This window comes from Lipotes vexillifer, unplaced genomic scaffold, assembly GCF_000442215.2.
Source record: "Lipotes vexillifer unplaced genomic scaffold, Lipotes_vexillifer_v1.1 scaffold1208, whole genome shotgun sequence".
In the NCBI taxonomy this organism is placed as follows: Eukaryota; Metazoa; Chordata; class Mammalia; order Artiodactyla; family Lipotidae; genus Lipotes; species Lipotes vexillifer.
In genome coordinates this window covers 172,352-194,239 of record NW_006799247.1, presented here as the reverse complement: position 1 = coordinate 194,239, position 21,888 = coordinate 172,352, and the positions used below count along the sequence as shown (strand labels likewise).

Genomic DNA, 21,888 nt, shown 5'->3' with positions numbered 1-21,888 from the left:
AGCATAAATTTCTTTTTCCTTTTTCACTATTTCACAGATAGAAGATTCCTTCTTACCATAGATCTTTAGCAACCTCAGCATATGATTCTTTTTCTTTTCTTACTAAGTCAAGAACATTCACCCCTTTCACTTAAAGGAAGTACTTTACAGCATATCTCTGGCACATCTGAATTGCCAGCATCACTTCTCCTGTGCTTTGGGGCCATTATGAGTTAAAATAATGGTCACTTGAACACAAGCACTGTGATACTGCAACAGTCAACCTGATAACCAAGAGGGCTAACGGCCGGGACACACTGGACAGAGGGATGATTCATGTCCCAAGCAGAATGGAGCAGGACAGTGAGATTTCATCACACTACTCAGAACAGTACTCAATTTAAAACTTATGAATTGTTTATTTCTGGAATTTTCCATTTAATATTTTCAGAGTGTGGTTGACTACAGTAACTAAAACCTTGGATAAGGGGGGACTAATGTGTATCTTCTTAAAGTAAAATGTGCCATTAGGCTCTGAGATATCTAAAATAATTGGTAGTTTCACGAAACAAGAATTTACTTTCTACTGGAAGTGGGGGTGGTGGAGAGATTACATAGATAGCATCTGTCCACCTTTCTTCCTCAGGTGCCAGGCTGTGTGCGATCTGGAGGCACCTCCTGCCACATGGAGCAGAATCAGAATAACTGCCGAGGTGCTAGGCTGCTGAGATGAGCTTTAGCCAGACTCCACAGAGCAAACACAAGCCACAGCCTCGGAATGTGCCCAAAGGCATCTTTGGAGCGGCATCAGTGTTAGGATAAAGAAACAAGAGCAAGACAGAAAAAGAAGTTAGGCAAGAGGTCAGAAGCCAGGAAAGTTAAAACCTAGTGAGGAAGCACAGGATGAGCCAGATGCGGAGCTGCTGATCAGCTACTTCATCAGGTTCTGGCTGCTCAGAAAGAAGGGAGGTGGGGAATGAAAACAAGCTGTTTTAAAGGTGAAAGGTTTCCTGGTCACTGACTTAAATCAGTTATATTTAACCAAACCTCCAAAAACTGATAGTGTCATTTACAGACAAGGGAGATGCAACCTAGCTAAAATGTCAATAATCTTGGAGAGCAACACAACTCCATAACAAGTGTCACCACCATCACCTTCTTCATCTTAAAACAATGATGGTTTGAATTTGAATTTCTGTGGCAGTGAAGCACGGGGAAAACCTAGCTGTTGGGCTTACTAAGATTCACCACCACAATTAGAGTCCTAAAAAACAGCACAGCCCCTTCAACAGATTTGCACCTGCTGAGATTTTCTAACAGGAAGCAGGAAAGGATGACAGTCAACTTGGAAACTCGTATGAAAATCTACTACAGTCAGTGATTTAGAAACTGCCTTAAACTAGAAAAGGATCCCAGAATACAGAATCTCACATAGAATCAAGAGAACAGAATGACAGGGAAAAGTGACAAAACCAAGCCACAGGAAGATGTGGGGGGGGAAGCACATTACTGAGTATTTGTCGAGAAGGGAAGGTAACAACTCCAAATTTGAGGACTTCTACGAATACTTGGTCACAGTTGAGAGGAGGCGAAAAGAATAATTAGAAATAAAGTGAAAGAAGATATAAGTGACAGGGAAAAGATGATGGGGAGGAGGCAAAATGTAGAGATGAGGATTTCAGAGAGGGGCAACAGAAATGGCAGGAGTGAGTTTCTGAACATGTGTGATAAAAGCTCGACTACATGTAGAAAATGGAGAATATGTACAAAGAAAACTTCCTTATTAAAAGTTACTTTTTAAAAAAACTTGGTGAAACAAAACATGAGCTAGATACTCTTAGCTATAATAATTTAAAAGAAAAACAGCCAAGGTAGCATCTTCCGATTTTCTGACTTAGGAGGGGATGCTGAAGGCAAACCCTGAGGCAGCACAGCACCGCACAGCGGGAAAGAGAAGACGAAACAGAAGCAAATTCATTCACTACCATCCATTCTTCACGTCTTTGAAATGTTTAATGATTCTATCCATGCTCAACAAACACCACCTAATAAGAAATCTATCACAAGTACTTAAGATACACTGTAGAAGATTACCAGTTAAATTGAGACCATTAGCTTCAAAATGTCTCTTAAACTTTCTTAAATAAACAAGTTTGCTTGATTTAGGGACCCTTCCCAACTGCTCTGTCCTTCAAGAAATGTTTTATATTCTACTTTAGTACAATATAAAAACAAAAGAAACTGATAACGTTTTACTACAGAAATACATACACATACATTAGTGATAAAAAAAAAATTCACACCCTGTGTAATTTCCTAAATCTCTTTCAAAAACAGTAATATAAAGCTATGAAAAGGTAGCCTCACTTCAGTTTGTTGTTTAATTCACTTGCGACCTAAGCAACAAAGTACAAATAACCAAAGAAGAGCCACAAACTCAAAGTTTTCATAGATGCACAACAGATATAATCCTAGTAGTGATCTGAGTCCACAATGGCTAAAAGTCCTGGGGGAAAATACAATAAGCATTCCCTTAAGAGAGGGATTCAGGATCTTCTGTTTAAATTATCTTCTGGAATGTAAGAAATGCTATTGTAACTGAACAACTAAATGTTTATGGCTTCTGTGTGATATATAGGCAAACATTCAAACTGCTTCATAAGACTTATCCTTGCTAAAAAGTTTCAACTCCTAAATGCAACTTAAGGATCAATATTAGCTTTCTTCTAAACAAATAATAGGTTGGCCCCCCAGTAATGCTCATTGGAACTTTTAAAACTCAAGTCCGGTCTTATCCCATATCCTAGAAAACAGACTTTTTTTTTTTAATTTATTTTAAACACAAAACATTAAATTTGACAGCTCCTTTTTGGTCATCTCAAAAAGCTCACGGTGTAATGTCCTCAAGCAAATGTGTGTCCGGGGTACAGCCTGCTTCTCTGTCTGCTCCACAGGCCCAATACAGTGTGTTGCATAGAGTAAGCACTCTGTAAAGGTCTATTGCTTTGATTTTGAAAATGTCAGTGTGTTAGTGCTTTGAAAAACTCCTCCTCCTGCCAAGCCATGCCTAGGAAATGTACAGAGCTGAATTCCCCACCAGAGGTGTGTTGCTGTACAAGACTCGCCTTTCACTACGCTGCCAGGCTGTTTCTCGACATCATTAGTCTTACGATGCTACACCCTTTCTCAAAAACCTTCACTGATTCCCACTGTCCTTGGAATTAAAATCCAATGAATCACACTGTTTAAGCCTGCCATAATTCTGACCTTTTCCACAGACTCCCCAGCATGAACTCTCCTTGATTCACTTTACCAAACAGGTTACATTTAGCCCGTCCCTAGCTTGTGCAATTATCTAGACCAGGAACTGCCTTTCCCCTCCAGTCCTTTTTATGAATCCTACTGCATCCCTATCAGGCCCAACCGAAACCACCTCTGTGAATTTCTCTTGTGAGAATCCTTTTCAGGACCCACATTTTGCACACGATATTCCACCACCTCATCCTCTTCTCTACATCTCCTGCACAATCAGGTCACTCAAAAGGCAGGGGCCACGTCAGACACTGGCTCTGGCTCCCACACAGCCTCTGGGCGTGCTAGCTGACTTCAAAGGAGAACCAGGTACTTACAAATACTTGCTGACTACACTGTTTAGAAGTGACCACAGGGTTTTTAAAACCAATAATTGCAAGTTATTCAGACTCGTATTGGACTGGGACATAGAGCTATAACTGGGCCGCCTGTCTAAAAGAAATGAAAAACTAAAGAAAATGTAACATTCCATTTTTATAAATTTAAATTATAATTCTTAAGTTAAACAAGTTATAATTCTATAACTTGGGGCATCCCTGGCAGCACAGTGGTTAAGAATCTGCCTGCCAATGCAGGGGACATGGGTTTGAGCCCTGGTCTGGAAAGATCCCACATGCTGAGGAACAACTAAGCCCGTGCGCCACAACTACTGAGCCTGTACTCTAAAGCCCGCAAGCCACAACTACTGAAGCCCACGGGCCACAACACTGAAGCCTGCACGCCTAGAGCCCGTGCTCTGTAACAAGAGAAGCCACCGCAATGAGAAGCCCGCTCACTGCAACAAAGAGTAGCCCCCACTCGCCGCAACTAGAGAAAGCCCATGCGCAGCAACGAAGACCCAACGCAGCCAAAAATAAATAAATAAAATTTATATTAAAAAAAATTCTATAACTTAAACTTTACAAAACTCCTGCTCTCCTATTCCCATAACCATACCTTACACCAAGTATAATTGGAAGAAAAGTGACTTTTACTTCTAAAATTTCTCTTTCATTAGCCAAAGGTTAATAACAACACTCTCTAGGGTACAGCTGATAGTCTACCTATTAGAGGTGACAGAACAAGAGCAGAATGGAGAGAAAAAGGAAGTCCTCCCTTCCCAGAAGTCAGGAAGCCACTCTCAGCTACCTATTTCTGGCAGCAGGAAGTTGACGCAAGGACAGGAAATAACAAAAGATTTTCAGCTGTACAAGGAGTAGGTTTCTTCAGAGATTTTGTTTTTTTGTTTGTTTTAAGAATTACTGGGACTTGCCTGGTGGCGCAGTGGTTAGGAATCTGCCTGCCAATGCAGGAGACACGGGTTCAATCCCTGGTCCGGGAAGATCCCACATGCCACAGAGCAACTGAGCCCATGTGCCACAACTACCAAGCTTGCGCTCTAGAACCCGCAAGCCACAACTACGGAGCCCGCACTCCTAGAGCCTGTGCTCCGCAACAAGAGAAGCCCACGCACTGCAACAAAGAGTAGCCCCCAGTAACCGCAACGAGAGAAAAGCCTGCGCACAACAACGAAGACCCAACACAGCCAAAAAATAAATAAATAAATTTATTTTAAAAAAAAACAGAATTACAGGGCTTCCCTGGTGGCGCAGTGGTTGAGAGTCCGCCTGCTGATGCAGGGGACACGGGTTCGTGCCCTGGTCCGGGAAGATCCCACGTGCCGCGGAGCGGCTGGGCCCGTGAGTCAGGGCCGCTGGGCCTGCGCGTCTGGAGCCTGTGCTCCGCAATGGGAGAGGCCACAACAGTGAGAGGCCCACATACCGCAAAATAAAACAACAAAAAAAACAGAATTACATAAAATTGGCAATAAGGGGTAAGAGAAAAGGGAATGACATTTAAAAAAAAAGTGCTGATGAGCCTCAAAGAGAGTTCATTTTTTAAAACACTAGCAGTCGTTGACTTCATTAAAATAATCCTTGTTGTGGATGTGGCAGCCAAGACTCAGCTATTCAAAGGTCATTCTTCGTTCTGAAAATCAGCATCAACTATTAGCCTGGTTACATGCTAGCTACTGAAATGGTGCAACACAAAGATCAAAAACATACTGTTCCACAGCCATACTGCTCACCCCCAAAATGGTACAAACAACTGAATGACGGCTACAGCTAAGTAATCCCAGGATGAGACAAGGTGCACCACATGCAGGGAAGCAGGAAAAAACCTCACAGGCCAAAAGAACGTCAGAGCCGCAATGAACGTTAGACTGCACTCCATCCACTCCCCTCATTTTATAGTTAAGGCTCAGAAAAGTAAAACAACTGGCCCAAGGCCAAAGAGTTTGTCCAAAAACTCGGGTCATTCACCTCAGGAAGGAGAGCTAGGTGTGGCCCTCCCTGTAGTTTAGTGACTGAGACCTTCGTCAACAGGGGCCCACTTGCACGTCAGTGGAAGGTCTGGCTACCAGCCCCATGAAGTGGGGGGAAAAGTAACGTGAATCGACCTATTAAAAGTCAGTCTTTCTAGATTTTTCAAAGAAAAAGAAAATGTCTCAAAATAACCAGACTATTTTTCTTACTTTTCCTTCAGTGTCACCTAATAACCACTGCATTTTACATTCTAATAACTACTTTTGCAACGAGATTAACTGAAACAGCATGGGCAGACCTGCTGGATTACCCCAGCTATATTTTCTCCCAAAAGCTAAATGAAAACCTACTTACTGAAACTGATGTCAGAGCAGCACTAGGAAACAAATCTAATATCCATTATTTAGTTTAATTTTCTCTTATTTCTCTCTCTCCAATCCACTCTCCACCCAGCAGCCAGTGTGTTCTTTTCAAAATACAAATCTGATCTGATCATGTCACATCCCTGCTTAAAACTCTCCAATGGCTTCTCCCACGGCAACTCCTAACAAAGACCAAAATGCAGAAGGCTCTAAGAATGCTGGCCCTCACCTGCTCACTCAGCCTCCTCTCCTGCCATGACCCCCCAGCCTTCTGCACTCCAGCTACCCCTCAGTTCCTCCAGGAGGCTAGCTCACTCCCACCACAAGACTTGGACACTGCCATTCCCTATGCCTGACTTCATTTCCTTACTTCTCTTTTCCTTTTGATCTCAGCACAATTATTCTTATCTTCTCAGGGAAGCTTTCCCTGACCACTGTTATCGAACTTCATAGCCCTCCCTGTAGCAGTTACTGCCATTAAAATTTACAGTAAATTATTTGTGTGATCTTTGATTAATGCTTGCTTCCTGCAGTCAATCATAAGCCCCATGAAGGTAGCAGCCATGTCTGTTTTGGCTTACCATTGTATCTCCAGCACCCAGCAGATGAATATTTACTGAATCTTTAATTAAAGAAGAAACAAACAAATGATGGAACAAAAAAAAAGGATGAGCTTTCAGGAAGATACAGCATAGAGAGATTAAAGGAAAGTTTAAGTCACTCCCTTCTTAGCCCAAGCTTTTAAATATATGTACTTTCACAAAGGGAATGATGGGAAAATATATGTCTTTCACAAAATGCTAAGAAAATAAAACCAAGCCTGTTAATACATACATTAGTCTTTTAATTAAAAAAAAGCTACTCGTTTTTCAATCAACTTTTAAAGTCACTCTTTCATTGCAGTGACTCTTAACATATTTGAGAATTACTTAGCAATGGGCAGGTCACTACTCCCCCAAATTACTAACACTACCACCACCACCACCAAAGAGAGATTTACATTTTTCTCTGTCTAAAAGTTTTCTTATATTTCATGCAAATGGAAATGAAAAGAAAGCAGGAGTAGAAATACTCATATCAGACAAAGCAGACTTTAAAACAAAGTCTATAACAAAAGACAAAGAAGGACATTATAAATAAAGAGATCAACACAAGAACAGGATGTAACACTCATTAGCATATATGCACCTAATACAGGAGCACCTAAATATATAAAGCAAATATTAACAGACATAAAGGGAGATGTTGACAATAATCCAATAATAGGAGGGGACTTTAACACCCCACTGACATCAATGGACAGATCATCCAGACAAAAATCAATAAGGAAACAGTTGTCTTAAATACCACATTGGACCAGTTGGACTTAAAAGATATTTACAAGACAAGACATTCCATCCAAAACAGCAGAATGTACTTTTTTCAAGTACACATGGAATGTTCTCCAGGATAGATCACATGCTAAGCCACAAGACAAGTCTCAACAAATTTGAGAGGACACAAATTATATCAAGCATTTTTTCCAACCACAACAGTATGAAACAAGAAATCAAATACAAAAAGAAAAATGGGAAAAGCACAAACACATGGAGACTAAACATGCTACTAAAAAAACCAATGGGTCAATAAAGAAACCAAAGAGAAAATCAGAAAATACCTTAAGACAAATGAAAATGGAAACACAACTTTTCAAAATCTATGGAATGCAGCAAAAGCAGTTTTAAGAGGGAAGTTTATAGTGATACAGGCCTTCCTCAAGAAAAAAGAAAAATCTCAAACAACCTAATCTACATCTAAAGGAATTTAAAAAAAGAAGAACTAACAAAGCCCAAAGTCATCAGAAGGGAGGAAATAATAAAGATCAAAGAGAAAATAAGTAAAACAGAGACTAAACAAACCAAAAAAAAAGCAAACAAAAAACAATGAAACCAAGAGCTTTTTTGAAAGGTAAACAAAATTGATAAAACTTTCAGCCAGGCTCACCAGCAAGAAGAGAGGACTCAAATAAAATAAAAACTGAAAGAGGAGAAATAACAACCTATACCACAGATATAAAAAAATCATAAGAGAATACTACAAACAGTTATATGCTAACAAGTCAGACAACCTAGTAGAAACGGACAAATTTCCAGAAACATACAAACTGCCAAGACTGAATCAAGAAGAATCAGACAATTTGAACAGACCAATCACTAGTAATGAAATTAAATCTGTAATAAAAAAAAAAAACTCTCAGCAAACAAAAGTCCAGGACAGGATGGCTTCACAGGGTAGTTCTACCAAACATATAAAGAAGAGCTAATACCTATCTTTCTCAAACTATTCCAAAAAATTAAAGAGGATTGAACACTCCCAAATTCATTCTACAAGGCCACCATTAATTACCCTGATACCAAAATCAGAAAAAGATATTACAAAAAAAGAAAATTACAGGCCAATATATCTGATGAATATAGATGCAAAAATCCTCAACAAAATATTACCAAGCCGAATTCAACAATATATAAATAGGATCATATACCACGATCAAGTGGAATTTATTTCAGGGATGCAAGGATGGTCCAACACCCATAAATCAGTGTGATATACCACATTAACAAAAGGAAGGATAAAAATCACATGATCACCTCAATAGATGCAAAAAAAGTATTCAACAAAATTCAACATCCATTCATGATAAAAACTCTCACCAAAGTGGGTACAGAGGAAACATATCTCAACATAATTAAGGCCATTTATGATAAACCGTTAGCCAACATAATACTCAATGACTAAAGCTGAAAGCTTTTCTTCTAAAATCAGGAACAAGACAAGGATGCTCACTCTTGCCACTTCTATTTAACATAGTATTGGAAGTCCTAGCCACAGCAATCAGAAAAGAAAGAGAAATAAAAGGAATCTAAATTGGAAGGGAAGAAGTAAAACTGTTACTACTTGCAGATGACATGATACTATATATAGAAAACGCTAACAGTCTCCACCAATAAAATATTAAACTAACAAATGAATTTTGTAAATTTGCAGGAGACAAAATTAATATATGGAAGTCTGTTGCTTTTTTATATACTAATAATGAACTATCAGAGAAAGTAAGAAAACAATCCCCATTCAAAATCACACCAAAAAAAATAAAATACCTAAGAATAAACTTAACCAAGGAGGTGAAAGACCTACACTCTGAAAATATAAAATATTGATGAAGGAAAAGAAGATGATACAAAGAAATGAAAAGACAGCCCATGTACATAGATTAGAATTAATATTGTTAAAATGTCCACACTACCCAAAGCAATCTATAAATTTAATGCAATCCCTATCAAAATACTCATAACATTTTTCACAGAACTAGGAAAAATAATCCTAAAATTTATATGGAACCACAAAAGACCCTGCACAGTCAAAGCAGTCTTGAGAAATAAAGAACAAAGCTGGAGGTATCACACTCCCTGACTAAAAAGTACCATAATCAAGGCAGCATGGTATTGGCACAAAAACAGAAACATAGATCAGTGGAACAGAATAAAGAATTGCCCATCTATGGTCAATTAATGTACAACAAAGGAGGCAGGAATATACAATGGAGAAAAGACAGTCTCTTCAACAAGTGGTGCTGGGAAAACTGAACAGCTACATGTAAAGAATGAAAGTGGAACATTTTCTCAAACCATATATAAAAATAAACTCAAAATGGATTAAAGACTAAATAGAGACCCGAAACCATAAAGCACCTAGAAAAAAACATAGGCAGAACACTCTTTGACACAAATCATAGCAATATTTTTTTTGTCTGTCTCCTAAGGCAAAACAAACAAAAGCAAAAATAAACAAATGGGATCTAATTATACTTAAAAGCTTTTGCACAGCAAAGGAAATCATTGACAAAATGATAAGACAACCTACTAAATGGGAGAAAATATTTGCAAATGATACGTCTGATAAGCTGTTAATAACCAAAATACACAAACAGTTCATACAATTCAATATCAAAATCACAATCTGATTAAAAAATGGGCAGAAGACCTGAGGAGACATTTTCCAAAGAAGACACACAAATGGCCAGACACATGAAAAGATGCTCAACCTCTGTAATTTTCATAGAAAAGCAAATCAAAACCACAATGAGATATCACCTCACACCTGTCAGAATGGCTATCATCAAAAAATCTACAAATAACAAATGTTGACAAAGATGTGGAGAAAAGGAAACACTCTTACACTGTTGGTGGGAATATAACTTGGTACAGCCACTACAGAAAACACTATGGAGGTTTCTCAAAAAAATAGAACTACCAGCAATTCTAATCCTGGGTATACATCCGAAGAAAATGAAAACACTAATTCTAAAAGATACACGCATCTGAATGTACAGAGCAGCATTATTTACAATAGCCAAGATGTAGAAGCAACTTAAGTGTCCATCAACAGTTGAATGAATAAAGATGTGGTATATACACACAATGGAATACTACTCAGCCATAAAAAGGAATGAGATTCTGCCATTGGCAACAACATGGATGGGTCTAGAGGGTATTATGCTAAATGAAATAAGTCAGAGAAAGAAAAATATTCTATATATGTGGAATCTAAAAAAGAAAACAAACTAGTGAATATAGCAAAACAGAAACAGACTCACAGGTGGTTACCAGTGGGGAGAAGACTGGGAGAGGCAGGATGGGGGTAGTGGATTTGACTGAGAGGTACAAACTACCATGTATAAAATGGATAGGCCATAAGGATATATACGCATTATTTTGTGGTGACTTTAAGTGGAGTATAATCTATAAAAATGTTGAGTCTCTATGTTGTATACCTGGAACTAATATGATGTTATAAATTAACTATTCAATAAAAAAAATTTTAATAAAAGTCTTCATATGCTTTGCAATGATAAGTTAGAGACCCTAGACCAGCCAGTCCAACAGAAATATAATGCAAGTCAGAATTCTCTAGTAATCCCATTTAAAAATAAAAACAAGTGAAATTATTTAATGGAATTAAGTAAAATTCTATTTAACCCAAAATATCCAAAATTAGAATAATTGATATCATTTCAAAATGTATTATTTTTAAAACTTATTAATAAATATTTTACTTTTTTTTGGTAGTTAGTCTTGAAAATCCATTATGTATTTTCCACTTACAGAGCACCTCAATTCAGACTAGCCACATGTGGCTAGTGGCTACCATATTGGACAGAGCAGCCTTATACCACTCACACTTCTGATAAATTTTTTGCTCTCTTCCTTCCTTTAAAAAACTTGCAGAAAAAGCTTTAAATGTTCTCTGTATCAAACAAAGCAAAAATGAGGGGTGGGGAATATATTCACTTTATAGTGAAAAATAAGGTATGTTAACGTAATAATACCTTCTTAATTCATTCATGACTTTAAAAGCTTTCTTCATATGCCAAGGATTCACTGTCACCGGGCAGTGTTTTTCGGTATTATCATCTTTTGAATCGAGAGGCTTCTGATGACCCTGCTTTGTGCATCTGTACATAAAAGAAAATAACAAAACACAGAAAAAGATCTTATTAAAGATAGTTTAGTTAGACTTATCAGGCTACAAGAGATACAATGAATGCCCTTCTCCCCCCCTCATTTAGAGGAAGTCTCACGGCATTTTTCAACCCACGACTAAAACACAATTCAGAACACTTTCTGATGGTCACTGTGGTTTAAACAAAAAAGTAGAAGTAGATAATTACCTCCCTGGTTTCAAAGCTCTCTCAAAGATGGGCACAGAAAATTCAGTAAACATGGTTTAGCAGATACCTTCAAAAGAAATGCTGAGAAATGATTTTCTCTGTTGGAAATTAACCTGCTTTTACATTCTGCAGTGGGCCTATTTACAAACCAAGACAGGAACTGGGTCGTATTTTACACACACTTCAGAAGCTTAGAATCTGATTTGAATTTTGTTTTCTACCTGCAAGGTTATTCACCCCATATACTTTGGACCTACTTTAACTGTTTACTGAGTATTAACTTTAAGGCAAACACTGTACTAAATTTTCTTTCATTGTTTGTTTAATCCTCACAACAACTCTGTGAGCTAATTACTATTATTATCCCCATATCCCCATATAAAGATAAAGAGATTGAGGCAGAAAACAATCTGGGTAAATGGTAGAGCTGATAAGAGTGCAGCTAGTCTGACCCTCAAGGCCATTCTTTTCACTAATGTTCAAAACCATTTCCTACATTAAGCAATGGATAGTTAATATTATATTTAAATGTGTAATTTTTAAGAGTACAAAGCTATGTTTGTATTGCTGTATAAATTATTCTTTCAAAATCTGGGAGCGAAAAAATTAACAAATGAAATCAGGGTGCCATTGTGGGGAGGGTTAACTGCATATGGACGGACAAAAGGAACTTTTTGAGGAGATGGTTGCACAACTCTAGAAATTTACTACGATCACAATTATAATAGGTAAATTTTATGGTATGTAAATTATACCTTAATAAAGCTATTAAAGTTTAATAAATTAGGATACCAAATTAAGCCTAAAAAAATCATACTTGTATATACATCACACAAAGAACAAAAGGCAAACATCATTATTTATTGCACCATTTCTTTTCACACCTCTTCCTTTCCTGACCCATTTCTGAAAGAATAATTCATTCTTTAAATATTATTTTATTAATTCAGCAAATAATTTTTGAGTGCCAACTATGTACAAAGCACTATTCTAGGCACGAGGAATATATCAATAAACAAAATAAAAATCCCTGTCCTCAGGGAGCTTGGAGTCGGGGGGCGGGCGGGGGTGGGGGGCATCGACAATACACACACAGACCAGTAGAGTAAGTGGCACGTTAGAAGTTAAGAACTACGGAAAAAAGAAAGAGGGCCAGGTAAAGAGAATGAGGAGTATGGGGGTGATGGTGATGGAGTGATGGAACTTGCAGTATTAAACAGGGTGATCAGGGCAGGCCAAATTGAGAACTGAGATTAGAATGAGGACCAGGACGGGGGAGAAGGCCCAGACAGAAGGAATAACTAGAGCAAAGGCCAGTATGCACCTCGTGTGTTCCAGGACATGAGAGCAGGGCTGGAGGGGGGAGTACAGATCATGTAGGACACTAGCTTTTACCCTGAGTGAGCTAATTACTATTATTATCCCCATATAACAGATAAAGAGATTGAGGCAGAAAACAATCTGGGTACACTAGCTTTTACCCTGAGTGAAATGGCAAGGTACTGCAGAACAGTGACATAACTCAACTTATGTTTTCAAAGGATCATTTTGGCTGCTGGTTGAGAATAGTCTCTATGGGTCAAAGATGAAAAGAGGGAAGCTACTGAGAAGGGTAATGCAGGAGGAGATGACAGTGGCTCAGAACAGCATAGCAGCAGTGGAGGCAGGAGCAGTGATGAGAAGTGTCTTTGTTCTGGATATATTTTAAAGGAGTGCTAATAAGATCTGTTGACAGAAGGCATGTGCCATGTCAGTGAAGTCTGAATAACTCCAAGTTTTTTGGCCTGAGTAGCTAGAAGCATTGACTTTCCATTAACTGAATGGAGGAGGCTGCAGATAGAACCAGTCTGGAAGTTGGAAGATCAAGGGCTCGGTTTTTACACATGTTGGTTTTAAGATATCAGACTTCCAAGTGAAGATGTTCTCAAATTGGCAGATGACTACAGGAGTCTAGAATTTGAGAGAAAAAAATCTAGCTGGAGACAGAAATGTAGTACATGAAGCCATGAAACTCGGGTACTTGAACATTAAGATAACCCAGCATTAACCACAGAAGTTATCCTTGCTCGTTCCCCCTCCCCCAGAATCAACACTTATTGAGGGGTACCTGATCCTTTGAGGGCTCACCCACTAGAAATGGACATCAGAGGTGCTACCCCACCAAATGAGTTTCTAAAGGGACCTTACAAATGAATTAGTGCCATTGCTGCCTCCAGTGGGTGAGTCCACGGCTGGAGTGGGAGAATGGGACGGTGCGCTCTACTCCTTGTGGCCGTGTGCACACGCGCACACGCATAGAGGGATGAGTTACACCCGGCCTAAGAAAAAGAGCTAGAAGCCAAGAAAGAAAGAACATCCAGATCTGGCAGAGGGAAGTGGGGACACACTTTTTAGTATAAGACATATTCTCATAATGCCATTTCCACCACCTTTTCATTAAGAAAACAGTAGGAAAAGGGGAAATTATGTAGACATAAGCAACCTACACAAACTTTCTGACCACGTAACACCGAATATCCACATATGTAGCAAGTTAATGATATTTATATCTGCTTCAAATTTAATTACTTAAGTTTACAACAGAGGGAAAATATAGATAGTATCGAGGACTGGCAAAACTATCATAGAAGGCCTTTCAATGCTCAGAATGGAAACGAAAGTAACTCTGCCCTACGAAGAATATCATTAAGAGTCAAGAGTGTTCATATTTGCTTAAGAAATTGGGAATTAAAACTTCCTGCACTAAAGAATTAACTTTAAGACAGATACCATACAACAACCAATGTTTATACTGCTGCTTTTTTTCTTAAAGCTAAATATTTTTAGCTCCCACTTCTCCAGAAACTGCAAAGAAAAGATTCCATTCGAAGGCTTAAAGGAATAAATAAGAAGTAACACCGCATTCTTTCAAGTGTTCTCTGTACTGAGAACCCCTTACAAATGCAGCACCCTGCCACATGTCTACATTTTCAACACTGAAGTCCTTTCCACAATTTTCTAATTCCTATATGGTTTTGTGTCAGATGTCTCTCCTTCAGAAGCAGAACTAACAGAAAATGATACATCATGTCTAAAATTACAGATGTGGAAGATGAACATCCACTAGAAAGCAACCAAGTGGGAGGGAAAGGTTTACCTTTTAAGTTACACCATAAGTACAGTTACACCTCCCTGCTTCCCTTGTGAAGCGAAGGGCTAGCCTTTTCCAGAAAAGCTCCTCACTATGAGAACCGTCTTCTTTAAACTATCTGGAGGAAATACTTTTTCAAGGTTCTTTCACTTTTAAGTCTTTCCCCCAACTCTACATCCCATAACCAGTGTTAAAACTACCCAACAGCCTGTTGTTACAACACATATTCTACAATAATTGAGGGTTCAAGGGTTTGGATCCCAGAACACTGCTAACAGATAATCCAAAAGCCTTCCTTCCACAACTGACTCTTCTACAAATTCCCAGCTGTAGGCAAGGTTGGCTTCTCAGACCGGGTAACTTTCTAACTCTGCCTAAGAACACACTACTGCCAATAACTGAATTCTCAAGAGAGGAGGCAAAGACTCTAATAAGGGCTGTCTCCTTCCAACAGTCAAGATTCCATAACCAACCAAAGGTTTAAACCTCCTGCAAAAATTCTGAGAACATCTTAGAAACAACATACAGTTTCTTTAGATGCATATTATTTGCTCTGGAATAGTGATTTCCAATGGAGGGGACAGAAGGACCACATGACCCAAGCAATTTTTCTAAACTACCCATAACCATCCCTCTTCATGTGAAGATTCAGGCAAAGCCCTTTTTACAGGTCTAGGCATACCAGAATGACAGCATCTCCAGGAGTAGGGGGAAAAGACAGCTATGTATGATTTTTTTAAAAAGAGGGTGATGTAATATGCCCCACCACCCACTTAACCTCCCACCACAGGACAATCATCTCAGATTGAGAACAAACACTTTAGGAAATAGAGGTTGTTTATGTTTTCAAGGTTTTCTGGTGGAAATAATGCTGTATAAGCCATGTGAATGATGCAGCTGAAAAATTTAACAGGGGACCAGACATTTTCACATTCAGGACAAATACTCAGCCTCTGGGTGGCCACCATCTCTACTCTCCCCTTTGCCTGTTCACCTCAAAAGCTGCAAGACTCCCCTGCTTGCAATGAGTCACCCACCATTACTTATAAATTTCTGCCAAGTTCACGTCAGCAGCTGATGTTTTCAAAGTCACCATCCATGCTATACTGCTATCAAGTTCTCCATTACTTTATATCTCTTCTATTTTCTCTGCTGTCTTCCGAGCTAAATTTGCATTTGGAAGCTGATTATCATAAGAACATTGCTCCCATAACAAGTCCAGGATATAAGAAGTAGAGATTCAACCATAACTCATACTTTAATACTTGTTGTGCCACTCTACAGTTTCCTAACAAAATACACTCACATCCTTCACCTCACCCAAATAACCACCTTATTACTTAGAGGTTGTAAAAGTGGGAGGCTTTCTCCACTGGAAACATTTTGGTTTGTGGTAGAGTTGTGCTTTCAGTCTTTGCAATTAGCTACATGCAAAAAGACCTGCTCTGCAAATTTTTTTCAAGTGCTTGGAATTTACATTTTTATTAGGTACAGACCCAGCAGACTAACTGTAATCAATGAACATATGGTCATATTACCAAATAATGTTAATGTCTGCCCTACAGACATGTAAGAACTTGAATTAGACCTTCAGTACACAGACCTTTAGAACTGAATATGAAGCATCTTGTGAGATAAAAAAACTCCTATCCAGTCACAGAACACCGTACAGACAACATCATAACAATGCCACTGAATACATTAGTATAGTACATGTATTGCTAAAAGTTATGTTTCCAATTTCCCAGAGCTGGAAAGGAAAAGTCTAGAAAAGCTGGCCATGCTCAATTTTACTAAAACAGCTTAGCACTTAAAGCGGAGTGCTGAACCTTCCAGAGGATGGAGGGGGGCCTTCACCCTGTCCTCCCCCAGGACCAGGACGTGGCCTTCGAGAGAAACACCGGCAGGAGGAGGTAGCTGCGACTCTGAGGTGCAGAGGTGACGAAGCTCTCTGATGCTAGAACAACAGAGCTGTAAAATGCTCTGCTTCAGTTCAACCCCGCTCCTTCTAACCTACGTGACAAACAGAGGACAACCTGGCACTTTCTGTCCTTGACAGTGACTACTACCAGGAAAGCGACCAGGTTAAAAGCAGGTCTTATGCAAGATCAGTCTTATTTTAAAGCATATGTTATGAACAATTAACAGAGCATTGTCAGAGTGGGATATCTGTGAGGTGCTAAAATAGGAAGGAGAAGGTTGATGATCCATTTCAAACATTTCCATGTCTTTTATCACTCTCATTTCTGACCTTTCCTTTGTCACTTTTCCTATTACCATCACTTGGCTGGTAAGGGGGCAGCACTATGACTTGGCATATTCAGTTGACTGGGCTACATTTTCCAGCATTTGATGAAAAGGCACTGGAAGAGGAGCAAAATCAGCTGGAAGACTTGAACTGCAGTCCTAGCCTGCAGATACTAACCAAGTGACCTTGGATTAGTCCCTTAGCCTCTCTGGGCCTCAGACTGTGTACTTATAAAATAAGGTTTTTGTTATTCCACAGACCTGTCTAATAGGAAATGTAATATGCAAGTCAAAGATAGTGACACCTCACCTACTTGCCTCAGGAGCTGTATAAGCACTAAATACTATGTGAATGTAAACACAGTTAAGAAGAAAAATGTTGGGGTTAGGAGCTAAACTGAACATGGAGATACATTTTAATGGATTTTCTTGGGCTTCTTCATTTTTAATTGCAACATTAAATTAAAAGTTATTGGAAATACTCCAGACCACCACCACTGTTAATAAACCAAGTAGGTAAGCACTGCCTAGCCCATTGCTGCCCTATACTAAGCAGGGTGAGGGATTAGGATGCTGAACACTGAAACCTTCTCCAGTTACCAGCCAATTGAGGAGGCACTTCAGAAACCACCAGGGAATGGCACGAAGTCCGTACACAAGTGCAAGATTACGCGCTACCAATTATAAATAGTATAGAAATTGCAAAGAGGAGCTAGAATGAGTTGATGTATACAAGGAAGACTTTGTGAAGGGGATGGGGCTCCAACTGGGCCTTGGAGGAATTCTAAGTTGTTTTAACTGAGGACAGGATAGGAAAAGGCTGGAGACTCCTGGCTTGTGATAAGGTATACTTTACCTTGGGAGGTTAAGGCACATAATGATTGTGAACATATAAGATAAGGCCAAAATGATGGAGGGCTGAGACTTCCTGGCTGAGATATATGGTTTTGTTAAGTGTTTGACTTGACTCGATGTTGCAGGGGTGGGGGGTGGGGGGTCAAAACAATAGGTGGACTGAAAGGTGATGAGAGAATACCTAAGAGTTCAACAGGAGAAATAAGCCAGGTATCAAGGGATGAAACCTTGAGTATCATCAGAGTATCAGCAATCAGAATGGACACTTGAAACCAACACTGTACAGTTCCTGGGAGCTGATAAAATGTGGAGGATGATGAAAGAAAGAGAAATCAAAGACTATTACAAGGCTTTGTGTATCCAGGACCAGAAGAATGATTATTCCACTAAGTGGAGATGTTATAAAGGGAAGTCAGTTTGAGAACAAAGATTATGAAAACTCAGTTTTAGACATGTTGAATATGATGAGCTAAGGGTAGATGTTCCGTAAGAAGCTAAGGGTAGATGTTCCGTAAGAAGCGCAAATTTCAAAACTGAGGCACAGATCTAGAGCCCAGGCTTAAGATACAGATGAAGCCACGACTTAGTGATTAATAGTCGACTGAAAAGAAGAATTGGCCAAGGCCTGCATCTGGGAGAAACAGCTACTGCCAACGAACAGAAGCCATGTAAGCCAAAAAAGCAATCAACAGAGAGAGATTAGAGTCCCAGTTTCTCCTCTACTTGATAAGCTTGGGAATTTAACTTAACCTCTGAAAACTAATAATAACAAGAGACCTACACTTCATAAGGTAGGTTGCTGACAAGATTAAATGAGATAAAGTAATAAAATAAGTAAAGTAAATCACCTTTAACAACCTAAAAACTAGAGCAGGAAACCAAGAAAAAGTAGTGTCATGGCAAGCAAGGGCCTGTTTTTCAAGGCAGGATCAGTGAAAAGAACTGGTCAAAAAATACTTTAGCAAATGCCCATAGCCTGAAATTCGAGACAGAAAAGCACACAACACTAAGTACACAGACCCACCCACTACAGTAACTGTATCATGTATTTGTTTACTGTCAGTTTCAACCATGAGGAAAAGGACTTCGTTTTGTTTTCTGAGATATTCCCAAAGCCTGGTCACCGAAGGCAACCAATAAATATGAATAAAAAACCTGAACTCACTCATTGTAAACAGTAAATACATCTAGAATTTGGTAGAATTCTATAGAAGAGCATCTGAAAGGCAATTTCCATTCTCTGTATCACCTTGAAAGAACTTTCCGCCTGATCTTAAGAATTTCACTTGCTTTCATAAACACTCTTTGTGCAGTTCCGTAACAACCACAGCTGAGTAGATGTACAGTCACCTTCACAAAAGCACACTTACTAATATTTACTGATGCCTACTATGTGCATAAGAAAATGTAAATTAGAAACAAGAGGTTTAGGACTATTTGGTGGGAGGGGGAGGAGTGATTTCCCAGAATCAGAGACTACTACATAAATGCTACCTATTTTCAGAATCCACTTCTCAAGTTCCCAAATGCACCTCAAAATTTTCCTTATATATGACACTTCAACACATGTTGATGCACACGTCTTCTTTCAACATCACCATGTGGGCCATTATCGTTCCTGAATATTTTAAACGTCTTTGTCTGTCATTAAGGAGATTCACCTATGGTCAGAGAGATGCCCAATTTACACTTAGGACTAGTTAAACAAAAACAAGAATACATTCCAAATGGTTATAAAAGGCAAACAAATGAATACTGGGGTAACCCATGCCAAAGTTCCAAATTCATAGTAATTAAATCTTAGAATTAGAATGAACATGAAAGGTCATCTGATCCAGTGGATCGCAAACATCAGGTTTCAATGAACTTTTTATTGATCTGTGACAAAATGAGGGCAATGTAGTAAGTTTTCATAAAACTAAATGTATTCAATTTAAGAACTATCCTTTGGCCTGAGATTATGTACTTCTCTGTATTTGGGGAGGGGCACTAAAATGTCCTTTCTTTTACAAAAAGATAATGATAGTTGATAATTTTATCTTTTTTTTTTTAACTTGGCTAAACAAAAAACTTAGCAATTCTATGTTGGACTTCAGTTTTTTTTTAATTTTACAGTCAGTGAAATCCAAAAATATGAGAATCTGTACTCTAATCCAACTAATTTTCTGCTGCCTAAATCCCTTAGAATACAGTCAACAAGATGTTTGTCTGCCTATGCTGAACATCTCTAACGCTCAAGAGCTTCCAGTGATGTGGAACGCACTGAAAAAAGACATGGCTGTATATCTGAGGCATGTTTGGAAAAGCAAAAAAGCAAGGCCTACAGGGAGAAAGCCAACTTGTGAAAGAGGGCCAGTAGGAAAATGAAGGCCAAGAAAACTTTTCAGTGAGGTCAAAGGGATGCACTCTGTCCTATACTCACAGTCTTCCTTCAACTTAGTAATTATGAAAATCCTTTACAAAAATAACTATAAAAGCTATAATGTATAAAACATTCCTGAGGTCAGGGCTGATCAGTTTACAATTCCTTTCACACATCTCAGTTTACTGCCTGAGACAACTCCTTTGCTAACCTACATATAATTTTAGCTGAACACTTTTCAGGTTCAATCAGGCAAATGTCCCATGGTCTTAATATCACCCAGATCCGAAAATGCAGGAGAATCTAAAAGCCACATACACTCAAGGATGCAAAAAATAAGAGAGATATAAAGCCCATGACAATCAACATGAGAATCAAAAAGGATGAGAAGAACATGAAGGCAAGGAGTAAAAAGAGCAGAAGAAATTTAAAAAACCTAATCTCAACAAGCCCATCTGAAGGAACTAGGGAGCCTGGACTAATAGTCACCTGCATCCCTCCAAGACAATGTCTAACAGGCTGAAAGGGAGCAAGGTGGGATGTGAAAATCATGCAAAACTGGCTGTTAAAAGAGAAGGGCAAGCAAAAGTATCACACTCAGTGCCAGGGAGAAACTAGCATGCAAACATTTGCAGAAGGAATGAATTAATAAACAGACATTTATGCAAAGAGGATCTGAGTCCCTGCTTCCACCACATCATCCAAGGCACTTTAAGCCCACCTCAAACAACTTTCTTTGCCTTTAAGCTCAAGCTAAAAATCTAACCTTATGAAAAGCTGAGCCCGCCCAATAACTTGCACTGGCCTCTGACCTAACTAAGCTTTAGCACAGTGAGGCCTGACAAAGCTCCTTGCCCAAGAACTGCCATTTCTCAAATCCAGAACCCATGATTCAGTGTGGAAGGAAAAAAAATTATTGGGAGTAGAGGCAAATAGGTCAAGAGGTGGGAAGAAAAACTATTCTGATGCACAGAAAGGTAAAAAAACACTATAGTTCTGGAATTAGGGCTACTCCTAGATAGACCAAATGAAAACAAAACCTATTTGTATTTACCATTAAATGAACAGAAACAAAAGTCTCACCAACTTCAGCCACCCATGGCTGAACAGAGTTTTTTGGGTTTTGGTTTTAACTATTCTTTCATCCCTGTTGGCATTCAGGCTTTCCATTACATCTCAGTCTCTCATTGTTCCAGCACTACTGATGAAGTCTCAATAGCAAAGAACTGTGCTGAACACCAAAATTCTGATTAGTTGATGTCTTAGATTCACTTTATCAATATTTGCATGCACACATTTATTTCATTTTAATTATCTCTATTTAAATGATTTTTAATATCTCTCCTTCCTCCCTCCCTCCAGAGCCTGCTTTTCCACACCCTTTTCTCACCTGCATTCTAAGGTCCCCTTTTTCTTTCCTTTAGTTCCCTCTGCTCCAGAAGCAAAACAGGGACTGCAGGAAACTGATATAAAGGGGGCAGGTTTACGACAAATATCATCCTATGTGGGATACCCTGTATACTATGTGTTGTCTATAGACAAGTAGCATTTCCTGCCTTGCGTGCCTCTGAGCCTGGGCAGAACTCATGTGCTGATGCTGTGCTCACACATGATGCTAACAATCCACC

At 38.9% G+C, this 21,888-nt stretch overlaps 1 protein-coding gene across 4 annotated transcripts in view; it reads right to left on the bottom strand.

Annotated features, from left to right (window-relative positions):
• Positions 1 to 21,089, bottom strand: part of KLHL2 (kelch like family member 2) — a 124,189-nt gene extending 103,100 nt beyond the window's left edge. For 2 of the 4 annotated variants that reach the window (XM_007471530.1, XM_007471529.1), the window contains exons 1-2: positions 20,919 to 21,089; positions 11,325 to 11,450 (exon numbers count right to left, since the gene is read on the bottom strand). Coding sequence is in view for 2 of the 4 variants with exons in the window: in XM_007471529.1 (XP_007471591.1) it covers positions 11,325 to 11,362 (38 nt within the window). In the remaining 2 variants the exon portion in view is untranslated. Of the gene's footprint in view, positions 1 to 11,324; positions 11,451 to 13,322; positions 13,334 to 20,918 lie in introns of those variants that run through there. The other 2 variants (XM_007471532.1, XM_007471531.1) reach the window with 2 other exon arrangements.
• Positions 21,090 to 21,888: the final 799 nt, after the last annotated feature.